Source organism: Pteropus vampyrus, unplaced genomic scaffold, assembly GCF_000151845.1.
Source record: "Pteropus vampyrus isolate Shadow unplaced genomic scaffold, Pvam_2.0 Scaffold244, whole genome shotgun sequence".
NCBI lineage: Eukaryota > Metazoa > Chordata > Mammalia > Chiroptera > Pteropodidae > Pteropus > Pteropus vampyrus.
In genome coordinates, this window is record NW_011889025.1 from 1,139,755 (window position 1) to 1,159,190 (window position 19,436).

General features: G+C 34.5%; 1 protein-coding gene across 1 annotated transcript in view; it reads right to left on the reverse strand.

The window, feature by feature from the left end:
* Positions 1-19,436, reverse strand: part of AMMECR1 (Alport syndrome, mental retardation, midface hypoplasia and elliptocytosis chromosomal region gene 1) — a 103,948-nt gene that overhangs the window by 38,579 nt on the left and 45,933 nt on the right. Inside the window, exon 2 of the mRNA XM_011374337.2 lies at positions 17,523-17,633. Within this exon, the coding sequence (XP_011372639.1) occupies positions 17,523-17,633 (111 nt within the window). The remainder of the gene's footprint in view (positions 1-17,522; positions 17,634-19,436) is intronic.

A 19,436-nucleotide genomic window follows, 5' to 3' on the forward strand; every position in this document is an offset into this window, starting at 1 on the left:
GGATTCTCTGACCCCAGGAAAGTGACCTCACAGGCAGCTTTGAGAGTCTAAGCTAGTCAAGGAAGCCAGTGTCACGGGGCACTCCTACACACATTTCAGAGGACCCCTTGGCTAGAATTACACTCGTCTAAGGGTTTCGGAGTTGGGATATTACTCAGCTACAATATAAAAACAACTCTTGTAAATTGGAATCATATTCACAAAACATCTGGGAAGTTCCCCAAAGGAGAAAAAAATTACCCAAAAGTATTGCTAAATAGATGGAAGAGAAGATGTTGACTTTTATCATAATACAAAATTCAGTCATTTTTCCATTGTCCTAGATAAATCAACGCATATGCTGTTTACCTTTAAAGAAGCCTGGAATCTATCTTAATTCAGTCGTGAAACCCAGACATTCTTAGGTAATAAGTACAGATATTTAAATTCCATAACAACTGCCCAGTGTTTATAAACATTTATTTCTTTATAGACGTCTCATCCACAAAATGTATATTTGGTTAGAAAGAGGAATTTTGAGGGTTCGGCTGTACTTTAACAAATGTTACAACATCAATGTTTCTTCAAGTAAGTGGCGGCCTATAAAAATTATCTTTTATTTTCTAAGCTTTGCTTTGTGGCATGGGCTAAAAGAAAATAATGATATCAAAGGTCTTGTTCCTCGATTTTCTTTTTATATAACATATTAAATAATACTAATATAACAATATATTAGATAGTATACTCCACTCTCACTACAATGTCCTCAAACAATTCTTAATTTAAAAAGATCTCCAAAATTCAAATTCAGAAAAAAGATACACTCATATTAAAGTCAAAATTACTTTAATATTAAAAAAATGACTCTTACAAGCAATGTGTCAAAAGTATACCTCTTCCTGTGTTGCTTATCACTTTTAATTGTGTCATCTCCCCATCATGTTCCAAAGAAGGAACCTTTGGAGTCATCTTCAACTCTTCCCTTTACCTTACTCCCCACATAGAGTCTCATCTTGTTATTACTATCATGTCTCTGTTATATATCTCTTTATTCTTCTTGCTACTAATCTAATCCAGGCCTGTAGCATCTCTAATTTGGAATATTTAAAATTAGCCTAAGTGGTCTGTCTCTCATCTCTATCCTTCCTATTCCATCCTATATACAAGCAGCCAGAGTAATCCCTGATGACCTTTTTATTTTGCTTAAAATCTTTCAATAGCAATTCAATGCCTTAAAAAAATTCCTACCCCAGTCTATCTGTCCTCACTAGAGCTCAAGTCACACACAGGGTTACTTACGGCTCTCCCCTAAACAACAGACACTATTCTGTTTCCTTGCATTTGGCTCAGGAAGTTTTTTGGACACATAATGCATACCTTCCCCACATCCTCACTTTTGAATGTTGAAACCGAGTTTTAAATGTCCACAGAGGTTCAGCTGAAATGTCAGTTCTTCTGTAAAATCTTTCCCAGTCTATCCAACCACAGCTAATTTATCTTACTTCCAGTAGTGTTATTTATACATCTAACATAGAACTTATTACATTCTTCCTCATACTTCTTTTGTGTACATGTTGATCTCTCTTACAAGACTACAAGCTTGGTGAGGGTAGATATCATATACCGTCCATCTTTGTAGCTCCGTAGTACCTAGAACAGTACCTTGCTCAGAGTTAAGAGTTCAATAAATGTGGAACTTAACTAAATAAACCTTTCAGCCTGATATAATTAAGAAGCAAGACTGTCAGAGTTTATAATAGATGCTATCTTTAACGATAGCTGTGTTTTTATAATTGCTGCTTATTTAGAGAAAATACTGAATGCACCTTTCAATCAAGCTTTGAAACTATAGTGACTATTGTAAGTTTGAATTATCTTATTAAGAAAATTAATAAAAGATCAAGAACATTGAAATCTGTAGTAAAATAATGCCAATAAAGACAGACCGTTTATAGTAGATTCAGCTGTACAAGTTCAACCAATAAATCACAAAGGCAGTCTTTTTTTTTTTTTTTTTTACCCAGAATATAAAAAGGGCAATATTAAGCATATTAGTGAAAACTAGCTAGGAGACACTGGGTAGAACCGTGTTTCTCAATGAGTAACTGCTCCATGTTGCAGCTGGATTTGGATCTTCTCCCAAGAAAGGGCTGAGTAGATTTGAGCCCACTTAATTTTGGAGTCTGACAAAATCACAACTTGGAAGTGGTCTGACTACTGGCAATTGTTAAGCACAGTAAATCCCTTCTCCTGTAACCCCTTCAAATGTACTGCGTTTACAACTTTTTTACACCAGATGTTTTGTCGAAATTAACAAATTCCTATCAAATGCATGTCAAAAGGACTTCTTTTCTTTCCACTGCAACTGAACTTATATTGAGCATTCTACTTAATCCCCACACCGATTTTTCAGTATGTGGACAATTACTGTGTAGTAATTGTTGCAGAGGGAATGACAAGGAAAATCAGGCTCAGAACAGGGTGGGATCCATTCTGGAGCAAACATTCCTACCATTGATTATCACAGACAGGAACCCTTAGAGGCCACATCTCTCAAAAGGTCTTTTTTGAACTTGCTAAATATAATGATCAATATGTTTTCACAATCCCTAGCCCAAATCTTCCTTGGGAAAAGGGGGTATTCTTTTGTTTGTTCAAGTTTTATTTCTATGTCAACGCAGCCTCTCTACATGGTTTCATCTATTAACAGAATCAAGTACAATTAACTAGATATTAATAAATGGCATAATATGAAGACATGACCTGGGCTTGCTAACCTGAAACTCTGCCCCCCACCCAAGGTGTTTGGCCATCACAGAAAGATCATTTCTGTGATCAAACCATCACCCACTCACCCAATGTTTTTAAGACTAGGAACTACAAAACTTCCCAGAAATGGCCATCTCTCTCTTATGAGAATTAAAAAAAAAAAAATACATGGATACTAGTGCCACTGTGAATAAAATGTCTTTCATGAAACAATTATAATAAGCACCCTTGTGGCACAAAATGCCTGTAAGCCATAATTGTGCTACAGGCAGTATATAGGACATTAAATATCATCCTCATTTCTTTTCTGCAGGCTATTCTGTTTCTCATTCATTTCACTTGGAATTAATAAATATTGGTTTTTCCGTTGGAGCATATTTTAAACTTCTGTTTCATTTTCACAGGAATAAAACTTAACAGCTGTAACTAGAATATCTAAATATTTTGCCTACCTAAACCTCCCATAAGAATTAAGTGTTCTCATCCTTTATTAAATGACGACTGATGCAGTTATGAAGCAAATAATGAGTAAAAAGTTCCTCAATCTAAAATTATAAATAGGAAACAAAATACAGATATATCTCACTTTAGATTATGTCTAGATTCCTAAAAATGAATGTAGATTGCTTTTGAAAATTAATTTTATTTTCCTATGATTTACACTTTCAGAGATGCTTTAATCTTCATTGCTCACTTCCCTTGCACAGGCTGTGGCTTCTAATACATTCTTTAATTGCCTTATCCACCTAGTAAACAAATACTTCAACATACTAAGGGAATTCACTAATTCAAACATTTATTTTGATCTATGCCTAATCCACCACGGCTACTTAAGGGATGCAAAGATGAGAAAAATTTAGCCCAGGCCCTCAAGGGACTACCAATCTAAGTAGAAAAGACAGTCTTGTAAGAAATGGAGTACACTGCAAGGCAAGATAAAGCAAATGCTGTCACAGGTACCAGCAGTGTGTAATGAACACAAAAAAAGCAGCAGCAGTAATTCTGGGGGAATGGAGGAATTCCTGGGTGAATCCTTTGGGAAACAGAAGAAGAAATCTGTAATGTGAAACTATAGAACCACCAGCATTTACTGATTTGCTTTGAAATTTTTCAACTTTCTTTCTGGAAGGTTTCCTTAGTCTTGAACTTAAAATGGGATATACCTCAGGCAAGAGACAGAATAACAACAATCAACTCCAACATTCTACTATTTGGCAGAATTCCTGCTTTACCAGGCCCCATCACCCTCTCTTCCTACCTCTTTGGCCTATGACATAAGCTTACAAATGACATTAAGCACACTGCTTAGCCTCACTATCATCTCAAAGACTAAAAATGTTACTAATTTCTGGTCTAGCATCCATCCAGCCATGTGCTGGTTTCTCTTCCACTGCATCATTAATAGGCCAGGTTGCCATGATGAATTTGGTAGGTGGGACTTGAATATGTGATGTGAAATGAGAACTTTTTGTGCTGGTTTTGAAATCCTATTAAGAAACATGTGACATGGACAATGTACCAACCAACACTGCTATTAATTTTATAATAATTCGCAGGCAGTATATGAATAAAACATTTGAAAGGTATTTTCCTATCAAATTTTAAATGCTATCTTGGAAACAGACTTCCAATGATATATTCTTTGTTTCCGATAAGGAAACATTATAAAATGTATCAAGAGCAAAAACAGAAGATATTCACAACGCCCTTGGTTCTAAAGTGTTCCTTACTCTTTACCTCAAAATTTTAAAAAAGAGAATACAGCCACAAAACTTATATATAATTAAAAATAAATTAAAAAATCCCTCTTGTTTTTCAAATACTCAGATCCTCAAATCCCAGATGCAGTGAGAGAAACAATCCGGACAATTTTATTATTTTTTTTAAAAACCCTTTGATTGTAAGAAAACTAAGTATGGTAAAATGGATGTTGTCCATGTTCAAATACATACAATTTCTTCCTGAAATTCCTTTTTAAAATTTCAATTAGAAAAATGTCAGTCATTGATATATTTGTCTTCTATTTAAACAGATATTCCTTGTTTTATAAGTTGCCCCAAGGAACTTCAAATTGTAAAAATGTAAACTAAGGCAATAAATTTGGTCTAAATTACCTAGAAATTCAGAATGTTTCTTTAATTATAATTTCTAAGGATTGGACTAACTTCTTACTCCCGAAGTGATGTCTTCCTTTTGATCAGTTGTAAAGAAGAGCAGAGCTTTTATTCACAGTGCCATTATGGTGAAGTCTTCCCAAAGTCACCCAAAAGTCCTACAATAGTCCCCCTTATCTGTGGGGGATATGTTCCAAGGTGCCCAGTTGATACCTGAAACCACGAATAGTACCGAATCCTATATATCCTATGTTTTTTGTTGTTTTTTTTTCTTTTTTTTTCTCCCGTACATAGCTTTTCACTTAAAGGAAGCTCTTTACAGCATCTCTTTGGCATATGTGAACTGCCAGCATCACTATCCTTGTGCTTTGGGGCCATTATTAAGTAAAATAAGGGTCACCTGAACACAAGCACTGCCATACTGCAACAGTCAATCTAATTACCTAGATGTCTACTAAATGAGTAATGGGTAGAGAGCGTGTACAGTGTGAATATACTGCACAAGACATGATTCATGTCCCAGGCAGGACAAAGTGGGACTACACAAGATTTCATCACATTACTCAGAACAACACGCAATTTAAAACTCATGAATTGTTTATTTCTGGAATTTTCCATTTAATATTTTCAGGCTGTGGTTGACCTCAAGAAGATGAAACCACAGAAAGCGAAAGCGCAGTTGAGGGGGAGTGGGTTGGAGGCTACTACAGTACTTTTCAGAAGGTTATGCCTAGCTAGAAACCTGAAGACTGAACTAGCATTTCATGTAAACTTACTGGTATTAAATGCAAATGATGAACTGAAACAAACAAAAAAAATCAAAGTTTGGGGAGTGAGTGTCCCTGAGAAAATGATTGATTCTAATGGGACCATAGCAGTTCAGAACATCAAACTAGACTGAGAGAATACTTGTGAAGAAAAAGGGCGCATGAGGGAGACACTGTGTTACAGGATTCTAAAAGCAAAGAGAATCCAGGAGAAGTTGAGTAAGACTAAAATTAATGGGGTCAGGGAGGTGAGGGAGATTTTGGAATACTGAGTACCCAAATGAAAAGTTATTCAATGGCTAGTTGGTTGTTTTCCTGTGAGCTACGACCGGAGTTTACCAATTGAGTCAGTAGGACATTTAGCTATAAGAAGCTTTCAAGGGAGAAGAGGGAGTGATGCTACTGGAGGAGAGCAGTACAGTGGTTGGGAACACAGACTTTGGGATCAGACAGAATCAGGTTCAAATTCAAGTGCCGTCATGCATTAGCTGTTATTCAGCAAGGTACTTAACTTCTCTAAGCTCTGGTTTTCTCTAATTGTAACATAAGTGAAATACCTTCAACTTCACATAGTTGTTGAAAAGATTAAATGAGGTAACATATAAAATACTTGGACAGGTCCAGCACACACACACACACACACACACACACAAAAGAAGTTATTATTATGATTAGGAAATACAACTAGTAGTTTGTTGGAGGTATGTTTGAGGAAGAGGGCAATCTAAGATAAGAATAAACTATATATGGTTTGCATTTTGCTTTGGGATTTTTCTAGTACCAAAATTCTATTATTCTTATAGTTTGGTATTCTTTATTTTATGGAAATATGCCCAAAACTTGACATAAGGCAGATAATTTGAGAGACTTTATATTGAAAAATGATTATGACAGGGTGATTTGAAACTGTGTGCTTCTTAACATAATAAATTTACATGCATTTATGGATCCCTTCTATTGCGGACATTGTAGTGACAGTCTTAGGCAATGGCAGAAGACCTGTGTTCTAATTCCAGTTCCAACTCTGTATAATAAATTTTTGAGGGGCACTAAAAGATCTAGTACCGATTATAGCTCAGAATCAATCTATGGATTCTCTGGTCCAGCCAATTCCAGAAGAATAACGTAGGCGGTGAGAGATGTCACAGCAGCTTCAAAGGTTTCAACAAGGGGCCAGCTAAAATTGTTATGGAGGGGTGGATGGGAGTCAGTTATAAAGCTGTGTATCTTACTACTGCTAAACTTCCAAAGACTCAGAAATTACTCAGAGTGTAAGTAAAACCACTGCTGGTTACTGGGGCTTTCTATAAAGAACAAAGTGCTAAATACTAGCAATCTTTTACTTCTGGCACTTCAACTAAAGCTATGTGGTAACTGGAGTTGTGGTATTGGGTTTTGAGGTGTTTGAAAATGAAATGGCTACTTAACTGGTAGTCAGTGGAGATGTTCAGACAGACGTTAGATGACTATTTCTTGGGAAATTTTAAAAGAGATTAAAATATTTCATAGATGTTGGATGAATTTCTAAGGATCTCTTCCAGCTCTAAGGTTCCATGGCAAACATCAATTTATATTGTGATTCTTTAATCACATATAGCCTTGATAACAAGAGATCAACCTCATGTTAATTTGCTTTATAAAATGTTCTGGATAAGGATCTCTGCCCACTGGCTCAGTCTAACTCCAACTGGCCTTAAACTATCCCTCTCACTACCAATCAGCATTGACAACTTCTACAAGGCTCAAGTACACGGGCAGCAAGAAAAGGTGACAAACCTAAGCTAACAGAAGCAGACAGAAAGAGAAGAGAGGAGAAATGATTGTCAGGATCAAGTAAAGTTGCCACAAAGTGATAAGACTGGTTTCTGTTTATTGGCTTTGATGTGGCTTGGTAAACTACCACTGAGGGCAATTTCAAAAGGGAGAAACAGACATGTAAAGTTAATCACTACAATCCAGTGTGTTAGGTGTTATAATAGAAGCCTGAACAAAGTGCTCTGAGAACACAGAGACTGACCATTTTTGTTGGGGAGCATCAAGGAAATGTCATAAGGAAGTAATGAGCAAGCTGATTCTTGAAGGACCAGTAGGAGTTGATTGGGTGGAAATGGAGAGAGGCGTGGTTGGCAGGGAAAAAAACTGTTCAAAGCCAGAGAGACATGAAAAACTATATTTGGGAAGTAGTAAATAACTGTGTATGGCTGGAGTGTGAGGTTAGGGCCTCACATTCTGTGCTTCTTAAGGAGGTTTGGAGTAGGTGTTGGGGCAGGGTGTGGAGAGGCAGGAGCAAACAGAGCATGATGGCATTGTAGAATATTAACTTTACTTTGGGTGAAACAGAGGTTTTGGAATGACTTTGCTTTTTACTCTAGGCAAGATGCGTAGACATGAATGGGGCTTCTTGTCTCAGGTAAAAGGATTAACAATAAATGAGGGGAGTTTATCATGCCAATGGGAATGCCCATCCTGGATAATGGGGTTAAGTATTCTCTGAGCAATAACAAAAGCTACAAAGAGGAAGGTGCAACAGCATGAGAGGGCACATATGCTTAGACAGTAGACACACACCTTACTGAGCTGATACATGCGGCACAGGTGCATCTCAATACATCACTGATGACAGTTTTAAAATGCGGCCTTCAAAAAAGTGTACTTTTAAAAAGAGCAATGACATTTTATAGCACGTATTTAGAAACCTGTGAACTTAAGAGTCATCTTTTCACCACTGAAGTACTTAAGAGTTGCTTCAGTTGAACTCCACTATTACCTGAGATGACTCCCATTCCTAGCCATTACTCTTTATGAGAGGTAGAAACTCAGGAAAAGGGAACTAATAAACAATTTCTCCTCTGAGGCAAGGGATCTACTAGACATCTCCCTTTTGTTCATAGCATTTTCAGGCCTGTTGAAATCCAACCTGTGTTCTCAGTTCTACTGCCACTCCAAAGAGCTTCCCTCCCCTCACAGTGGCTCTTTTCAGAGGGCTTTTGAAAAGAAATTAACATTTTGAAATATTCTCATTTTTCTTTTGGATTCAAAGCAATTATTATTAGAATTATTAACTATTCATGAGATAGCTAAGTTTTGGGCCCTCCAAATGTAGAATGTTTCATATGCTGAATCGATGCTGCAGCTTTGGGTATGGTACTGAATCATCCACACACTCTTGTCTTACCACTTCTAGGGAACAATGTTGCTACTAATAATCAACTGCTTAGAGTCTAGGGTGCAGTCTTGTGATATGGAGCAAAAAAAAGCAAACTAGCCCAAATGGGGATTGAACCCATGACCTTATTAGCAGCGTAAGTCTACCTATTAGTGTATGCTTATTTACTACTCTTCATATGCAACACAGTTCCATACGTTTGTAGGCAAGCAAATCAATCTCCTTTAGCAGAGGAGCAACGGAAGGTCATCTAAGAATGGCTTAGGTTTATAGCAGCCAGAAGAGTGTAAAATAGATTCTCCATCCTCCCATCCTCAGTGAAGTAACAACAGTTGGAAGCTTTTAAATCAACTTTGTGAAACATATAAAGCAGTCCTCAAAGAAGCTGGAAGTTGAGTTCTGGCAATCCCTTTAATTAAAGCTTCCGAAGAATTTATTTTACAGCTTTTTCTAGTCTCTTCTTTCACCAATGAAAAGTACACAAAGGTTGGCATTTCAATGTATAAATTTAAAAAATTAGGGTTAAAATGTTATTAAATTATCAGTAAAATGATAATTTAATTTGAATGATGAAGCCAAGTTTTGATGTTTATTCACAGGATAATTTTGTGAGCTGAAGTAAAACTGTAAAAATTTTCTGAATATGAGACTAACTGCAAATCTATATTTTATGAATCTAATGTATTTCCATCATTTTTAAGTTTTAAACTATTGAAAATGCGCAATTGATATTAACAATAATTACAGCTTTATTCTCGATAGAATATATTAGATACCATTTTCATCTTTGAAAATCCTTAGGAACTATATGAACTTTTTAAAAAGTTACCATTGTCCACGTCTATTTTGTTTTAATTTTTATCGATAAATTTTATTTTGAGCCTATTTTTAGTGCATCAGGGATATCATACCATCCGAGGACCACATTAAGCCTCCGGGTGACAGAGCCTTTGCTCGTTCTCTGCAGATAATACATGTCCATGTCTATTTTAATTGTTATATTGTATTAGCCTTCCAATTTCTTTTGTTAAGAAACAGCTCAGATAACGTAGCTCTTTAGGATAAGCTTTTTATATTAAATGTTTGCTCTTTATTTAAAAAGAGAGAGAATTAAAAAAAATCTATAGGTTTGTAAGATAAATATATTTATAATGAAAGATAAAGGGCTAACAAGTGTTTAACCTTTAAAGAACACTAAATTGTTATCAACAATGAAAAGGAAATTTTTCCAAGGACTACTATTTTGAATATTCACATTTGATGTAGTTTAAAGTTTGAGAGAAGGGCAAAGGTCACCTAGAAGGGTGACTGTTCATTTGCCTCTTAAGGAAATCTTTTAAAACGTATTTTCTCAGGCTCACAAAATAATAACTAAAAATGTAATATTAAATTGATACATGAAGTTAAATTACTCAAATTAGTAGCAACATTGTTCCCTAGAAGTGGTAAGAGCATATTATTTGTATGGTATTCTAGACAGGAATAACCACTTCGAGTATATATTGGTGTAAGCATCTTATTCTTCCAGAACACGAAAACACAAATCTGTTCTCCTACTCATTCAGGTTCTAATGACTCAAATACTTTAGACATTTAGACATACTTTTTTTTTTAATTTTGTAAAAGCTCAGACAAAAGTAAATATATTGTTACACACCTACAGTATGATTTTAGACCACATGTAATAATGATTTCATACAATATTTGTATTTTAATTTATCTTTACTACTTCAGTCTTTCATCTGAAAAAAATGAAGACTATCTCAAGCAATGATTCGCAGGGAATGATGTAGATATCAGTTTACTGCACGGAAACAAAATATGAATTAATTTTAATAGGACAAGAGGAAAAGCAAAATCTAAACTATTAACTTTTAATTTTCAGCATTTGTCAAGCATCAGGGCTATAATCCAACTAGTTCTAGCTACTCTTTGGTGAACTGTGTGTGTGTGTGTGTGTGTGTGTGTGTGTGTGTGTGTGTGTGTACACATAATCTTTTAAAGTGTACTCTATTTCTGAGGTTTGCATTTTTTCCTTAGCAAGTTCATTTTCCTCTGCAAAATATGTGTTAGTAATCTCTCAAAATACTCAATATCTTGTATGTGGTCACTTCAATGATAACGATTATACACATTTCTGTAACTTTGACATTTTTTTGTCCGTGTAGGATAAAAACAAACCAAAAAAGTGGTATTGAGTGTTTTATTTTTACTCAAAGTAAACTAGGGATGAACCAAATGGAATAATTTCATAAACTGCTTTAAATACAGTTCTGTTTCTGTTACAGGTGTAGAGTATTTTGATCATCCAGTATCATCACCTCCTCCGCTTCTTTGGCAAAATCTACTTTCTATCTAGGACCATAATTGTTCATCTATTTTATTTATTTATTTACTATTATTACTTATAATTTCTTATCGCTTTTACTATATTCTAAATTTCTAAGACAAAATTTAGATAAAATTTGCAGTATGAATTGTTTAAACATGACTGAAGGAGGAAATTACAGCCTCCTAGGAGCAAAGGGTAAAGTTTAGACAGATGTAAGAATAGAGTCAATTTCTTGTCGTTTATCCTCTCCTCATGAAGCGAGAACCAAGAACTCTGACACTGCAAAAGCTCATTTTCAGCTTCTCTCACAACTTCACCTTTTTACAGATGTTTTTTTTTTCTCCTTTTCTACCAGAAGGCATTGCGCCTGTGGTTCTTAATCAAAGCAGGACGGGGATTCCAATTGGAGACTCTGAAGATATGAAAGATGTGACAAGGAACTGGATAGAATCTGATATACTCACTACACTTGATTCCTGTGGCAGTAGGTGCTATATGAAGTCAGATAATTACAACACAGGACCTATTACCTATACTGGCAATGGTTCTTGCTCTTTAGTTTCTCCTTCCATATTCTGCTGGACATTTTTTGGCCATGTCTCTGCACATTAGTATAACCACAGGATCATGAAGGGTGTATTAAACTAGTAGCTAAAATGAAGATTCCAGATTTCCACAGATTATATTGAACCGTCCTATCCTATGGATAATTTTGAGTAAAGGGTATATAACAATCTATGTTCCAAACTATATCTTAAATTAAATGCTTATAAAATCTGACAGTTTATACACCGAAACTAACAAATTAGGTATAAGCTTTAGGACTCAGGCCATTCTTCCTTTTGTTAAAAGGCAACAAAATATAGACTGTAAATTAAGCTAAATAATTTTGCATAGCATTTTTCATACATCTAATTTATTTCCCCAAAACGCATGTTTAGCCAGAAGTCTTGCCACAGACACTTGCCAAAAATAGTCTGGCCTTAACATCTCCAGAATGAACTTCCATGACAATAGCGTACACTCACGAGTGACTCATGTACAGCTTTTCTTTTCATAAGAAAAATCAAGCTGGGTGGTGCTGTTAGAACTAATATTAAATTGGGGAAGAGGGTTTCACAATGAGCCAAGTTTACATAAAATGATCAAGAGTAAGAATGATCACAAAATAGTCCACCATGGGGGGCAGGACATAAATTATGCTGTTTACAATGATTTTAAACTCATAATGCTTTATAAAAATGACATATTACAACACCGAAATATCAAAGCAAACCTGGTTTACAACAAATCTATAGTCATCCAGAAGTACCCAATCTAGCCAAGACCTTGGAAAGTAATAAAGTATATCTGTTAGCTATTTCTAATATATCAAAAAGCCTAATAGTAAGTTCACACTTGTAACATGTAAACAATCAATCTTTCTCTACTTCCCTTCTTCCTCCCTAACCACCCCCCTCTCGCCCCGCCACACACACACACAGCTCCTCACTCACACAAAACTCCAAAACAAAACATTTCACCTTTTATGTGGTCACCGTGTTCTCTAGAAAGGAATAAACTTCCATCACTAATTTCTCAGAATTAAGCAATGCAACAAAGTAGCACAATTCAAAATCAAGCTCCAAATACTGCCAATACCTGCATAATTATTTGGTTGAAAAGAGGTCTAAGTACAACAAAATAAATAGAAGAAAAGACAGTCTCTTAAGCGTGATGAGAGACATTCCTCTTATGAAATAAGAATACATTAATCACTTATATATTCCAGAAAAAATTACTACCAACTTGAATTTTCATAAAGAAATAGACCTACGCTTTGCTAGAAATTCTTTGAGATGTTTGTGTTCATCTATATTAGTTGTAATTCTCTTATCTATAAAAGTATATAAGCTAAGTACTAAAAGGGAAGAAATAAATTTATCTCTGCTTTCTGGCATGTAAAAGCCATAAATGCAACAGTTTGATAAGTATTAGAAATTATTACTTTTCAAATGGGACAAAGAATATTTCTACTTTGAAGATCTGACCACTAATAAATACAGTTATTAGTGGACTTTAATCTGTTGCCATGGATAAACTTCTATCAATAATTCTGAGCTCTGTATCCTGCTTCTTATTTGCTATAATCTTTCCTGCTTTTACCCAGAGTCTCTGAGACAAGGAAACAACAGAGTCTCTTTAATAATTTCATCTTATAATTCTCACAAAGTTTTCCTGCTATCTACACAAAAATTATGCATTTTCACATTTGGGAAGAAATCCTCAGTCTATTTATAAGATTTTATTTCATTCTAAAATCAAAATTTCAACTAGTAGAACATACAAGTTGATTATGACAGGTATTTGAGTTTTAAAACAGTATGTTTATAAATAAAAACTTAATCCAGGATAGGCATTTCATTTAAAAAGTACCTGGTCATTTTTTTTAGATTTAGGTTTTAGAGATTAAGACCACAAACAAACTAGATCATTGTCTTCTATGAAACGATTAGCATTCAAAAGAAAAAGGTACTCAAACAGATATCTGTATATCCATGTTCATAGGAGCATTATTTGCAATAGCCAAAAGGTAGAAGCCCCTCAGGTGTCCACAAATGGATGAATGGATGAACAAATTGTAGTAGTACATACAATGGAATATTATTCAGCCTTAAAAGGGAAGGAAATTCTAACAGATGCTACATGGATGAACTTTGAAGATATGATACTAAATGAAATAAGCCAGTCCCCAAAATGACAAATACTGTATATTTCCACTTATATGAGGCACCTAGAAAAGTCATATTCATAGAGACAGAAAGTAGAATGATGGTTGCCATGACTAGGGGAGAGGGAAATGGGGAGCTAGTGTTTAATGTACAGTTTCAGTTGGGAAAGATGAAGAAGTTCTACAGATGAATGGTGGTGATGACTGCACATCAAATGTGAAAAACAGATATTCCTTTTTTTAAAGACACCTATACCTGATGAGTCTTTACTTTCATTGTTTATTTTTTGTTTTGCATTCTTCTTCCTTTTTATTCTCAATCCCCTAAATTCATTTAATTCCATTTATAAATTTTGTGATTTATGAGTTTTTAAGAATGGAAGACCAGACTCCAAGAATCACCAATTATGTCAAGAAAAACCGTCCTCTTCTTGAAGCCTAGTCCATTATTTACATGTAGCCGAAGAACACAATTTCATGTCATGCAACAGTATATTTTTGTAATAAGCATTATCCTTTCTACAATATTAATCCAAATCAATTTTCTTCTGACTAGTCTATGCAACCCTGAGCTATATACTTTTTATGACCCCATCCATGGATTTTCTGGAACTTAAAATAAAATTCCAGAATTTCAGTCTTAACTCCTAACTAGAATTGTTTTTTACCAAATGTAAAGCCTGAGGAGAATGTTTTATTCATTCATTCATTCATTCATTCATTCATTCATTTTCATGTGATTTCTTTTTATAAAATTAAATTCATTGGGGTGACAATGGTTAATAAAATTATGCAGGTTTCAAGAGTAAAATTCTATAATACATCATCTGTATATTGCATAGTATGTTCACCACCCACAGTCAAATCTTTAAAGAATTATTGATCCATAATTTATACAATTTATAGTAATCTGCTTTCAAGTTCATTATTTTCATGATGAACCCACAAAACATAAACTTTCAGAAATTGTTAATTGTTTTATCTTAAAAGTAGCAGTTAAGGGCCTAGACTTAGCAGTCAGAAGCCTGGTTTGAATCGTGGTTCTATTACTTACTATATGTGTGAGTGGGTAAATTACTTAAATTCTGTAAATCTGCTTCTCCATTTGAAAAATGTGGATATTAATGCCTAAGATCTGTTGTGAGGACCATGCATATAAAGCTTCTCTGCAGTGTCTGACATGTAGTAACGTTCTTAATAAATGGTAAATAGTAGTAGTAGTAGTAGTAGTAGTAACAACAAGAGCAGTAGCAACATGTAGTAATTATAAGTGCCCTGCTGGACTGAAAGACATTATATTGCAACTTTAAAATACAACTCCACGATTTTAATTCTAAAATGAATCCAGAAAAAAGAGCAACTGTATATCATTAAGACTTGGATTTTTTGTTCATGTCTTCTAAATAACTTCATCCATGTTATCATGTTAAGCTAAAGAAATTAAACAAAACAAAAATGAGAAGGCTCAGTATATATAAGTGTACATATATATACACAAATACACATATCTCTCTACTGTGATACATACGATTTCAGGAAGCTGTATAAAAAACATGAGAAAAAAGTTGAGAAGTGAACAGGAAGAGCCATAGACTATAATGAGAGTAACCATGTATACAAATGTAGGTAAATTTTCTAGCTCAACTATTCAAATAACTCATGTCAGAAATATATACTGTAATCCTTCTGGTAATTACCTTAGGAGACAGATCCACAGGTCCAAAAAAATTGGATATTTTCATCCCTTCTTATCAATGTAGACAAAAAACTCATATTTTCTTTAAACTTAACCCAATTGCTACTACAGTTACTACTACTAAAGCTCTAAAGTATGTAATATTTGATACCGGCATTCCTGCCACAATTTCATTAGAAAGTACAAAGGGTTTCTATACTATCAACTCAGACTTCCCAACTATAAAGAAAAATGGAAATTTTAGAACAGACTTATGTTTCTGAAAATATGTTCTTTGGAACACTAAAGGCATAAGACACTGGGGTAGAAGGACAAACGGGTTCTGTACTCAAAAAATTTGAAGTCTGAGAAATGCTACATTCTCCCTCTCTCTTAGAGATATACAACACTGTTAACATAAAAGGTTCTGAGAAGTCCTGCAGTGAGTAGAGCTGTTTAAATTTGTTTAACCAGTGCTTCCAAAATTTATTTGGACATAGAACCTTTTTTTTCAGGCAGTACCAAGAAACCAGTGTTCCTCATAACAACTTATATTAGCAAATGTATAATAAATTGCCTTGATTAGCTATTAAAAGTATAATTTCATATGCACCTGTCCCAAAGAGGTAGTCACTGGAAGAATTTGCTAAAGTCCCAAAATGGGTCCATGGTATTTCAGGAAAAAACAAACAACAACAACAACAACAACAACAACAACTACAACAAAAAACGAATATGCCTGGACTAGCAGTTACACTATCTTTAGCAAGTTGTAGTTATTCCCAGAATGTGTGCTTCAACCCCTTTACTGCCTATATGTTATTTAATCAAATCCAAACAACAATTTTCTAATTCCTGTGAAAATCTAAGAACGAATGTGGCTCTCCAAGCCTTTGCTTTCCTTTCTAGGCTTCATTATAAGTTAAGAAAACCCTGTAGCTGCGGAGCTACATCTTCAAATGAAAGAATACTAAACTCAGTTACCAGCATTTTATTAATTGGTGCTATGAACTGCATTTATGCAATTCTATAGTAAAATAATGAACGTTCTCCTAACATTAATCCTGAAGCAAAGCAGTGATTATTACTTCATTTCCCTAATATCCCTATGAAATATACAGAACAAAAGATGTACTGTAATTACTACTTTATCTACTGGAGGTTAAGCAAGCTGCCCCAAGTACCAGGAGTCAGCAGAGACCAATTTGTTGGACAGACACTGTGCACATTACAACTATAGAAACTATATCAGATAATCACCCTGAAACATGAACAAAAACAGGAAATTCCTTTACTAATAGCTTATTATTTAAGGAATTTTCTTCTTTTGAAATAACTTTGGAACACAATTCACTAGAAATCTAAATTTGAACCGCCCCCCAAAAAAAATCAGATGGCATGCTAGATAGCTTTTTGAGTTCAGAAATTAAGAACAAAGTCCTAAAAACTATAATGAGGCATTCATTGCTTTGTCCTTGTGTTAGATGAAAAAAAAAATATGTAAGCTACAACTAATTCTGGGTAAAGTGTAAATGTGCATGATTATGTTGCCAGGCTGTGGCATCACTTTCTTCCTAGGTTCTCCCTTCGATTTCAAAAGCACATAAAAGTGTAACCAAATGTGCAAGATGAAATGGATATCAACAATTTTTAGAAAGCCTAACAAAGAAGACACAATATTATTATGGAAATAATATATTTTGGTAACCCACGGACATTTGGTCATTGATTTTTCAAGTTATACAAAATAAGCTGGCCATTGAAAGTAAAGAAAAACATTTTAAAACACCTGTGGCAGACATACATGTAATCACAGTATTTTATATTATGATAATATATATCAATATCATTTTATCAAGATAAGGCAAATAGTCAAATAATCTGATATGAAAGGAGTCAAGAATATTAATAATTCAGTAAAGGAAAAGGAGTTAAATAATGAGGTTCAAGTTTCATAAGTTTTTTTTTTTTTTTAATGTAGAAGCAGAGGCAACAAAAATTGGTCTTCACCTGGTAAGTGTGTACTCCCTGAGTCCTGAATGCAAATTCATGGCAGAAAAAGTACCTATGCATCCACGCAGTCTTTTGTCTCGACCAATCTTCCATGTTACAAACAGTGGGCTGCAATGGAAGATAAAAATAGGGTAAATCAATCAATTCAACTCAAGCAAGTATGTACTGAGGATTTACTATATGCAAGGTTTGGTGCCTGAGATATACAGACCAAATGACAGGCCCTCAAGGGGCTGGGTCTAGTCTAATGGGACTGCAGTTAGCAATAATTATAGCTACATTGTACTGAGCATATCCTATATGTTAGGCAGCATAATAAATGTTTTAAACAAATTATCTATGTTAATCCTTATCAACAAACTCTAGGAGGCTGGTGTTATTACTAACATTCCTATTTTTTACAGATGAGCCAGTCCCACAATTAATACATAATGAAGTAGGAACTCAAACCTGGGCAATCTTGACTACAGTTTTAACCATCATGGCTGACTGCCTGCTTCCTCATTTAAGCCTCAAGTTACTAATTGATTCATAAGTCTAATTCAGAAAAACAAGGGGGGAAATCACTAATTTCAATAAATATTAAATATATTGGGGCAAAGTACCATGAAAGGTGTTACTGGAAATATAAAGTTGCCTGAAAAATAGGTGTTGCTCTCTAGGAGCTGGTACAGAAGGCAGGCATGCTCACAGCCAACTACAACAAGAAAAAAGGAAATAAGTGCTATAAACTTTTTCGAAAATGACATAATTAAGCTACTGGAATATTATTTTATCGAGTTTGATCATCTTCAACTTGGCCTAGAAAACTGCTTAGCATTCTGAAAGGTGAAGGACAACAGCAAACATTAACAAAGTAATACTCTGAAACCAGAAAATTCATTTTAACTTTTAGATAAAATTATTGCCAATAAATATAATCTCTCAAGCATCAACTATCAAACTATCAATTATAATACAATGACATCAAGAAAATAATGTAGTTTTAAATGAAATGTAATACAGTTGATGCTTGCATTCTGAAGCAAACTACCAACAGCCTCAATTATTAGCAATGACTAAAAGCAATTATTTTCATTAGAAGCAACTTTATATGTCAGTTTTTATGAAATAAATTAATTTACACATTTTAGGACATTTTTCAAAAGATAAACACCCTACAGTTGGGGATGGTTCGTGTTGATATGAGTATTCATTCAGAGTATTACTGGTATAATATGAAACATTTCAGCTTTTAAAAATTTAAATCTTAGGGGGACATACTGTATGTCATATATTTCTTATAATGTGCCGTTGAGCTGGAGAACACATTTATTCTTTAAAGTACCCACTAGTCAGTCATCAGGGATTGAGTGAAAAGATATCCTGTTCAAGCACTTCAATCACCCACCTTAAACATTTAAATTGTGCTGAGTTCTGACAGGTAGCCACAGGGGCAGACAGGTTCCCAAATAAACAACATATACAAACCAGGGAACAGTACTAAGAATTACCTTCTTCCTAGAGCCAAATGCCCAGAAGCATTGAAAAAGATGACTAAAGTGTAAGGCCAAGTTGTTGTCAATGTTAGTATTCAAGTGCTAAATGATCTACACGAAGGGTACTAAAGCAAAAAACAAAATGTAAATACCAGGTTTTCCGTTTTCTACATCATGTGTGCTAAATATCTTAGAACTTGAAGAAAGATTCTAATGCTCCAGCTGGAAATTTTCTCTAACTGCTCTTGGCTAATAGTAGATCAGAAAGACAAGAATTAGATGGAATTACTTTCTCACTTTTTCTATTACCCATACAAATACTAATATCCTAAAATTCACACATTATCTTTAAAGATGAATTTCACCTCTTCGTTTTTCATTTCCTAATTTGGTGGAGTCAATGTAAGCAACCATTATATGAACAGTAGGATAT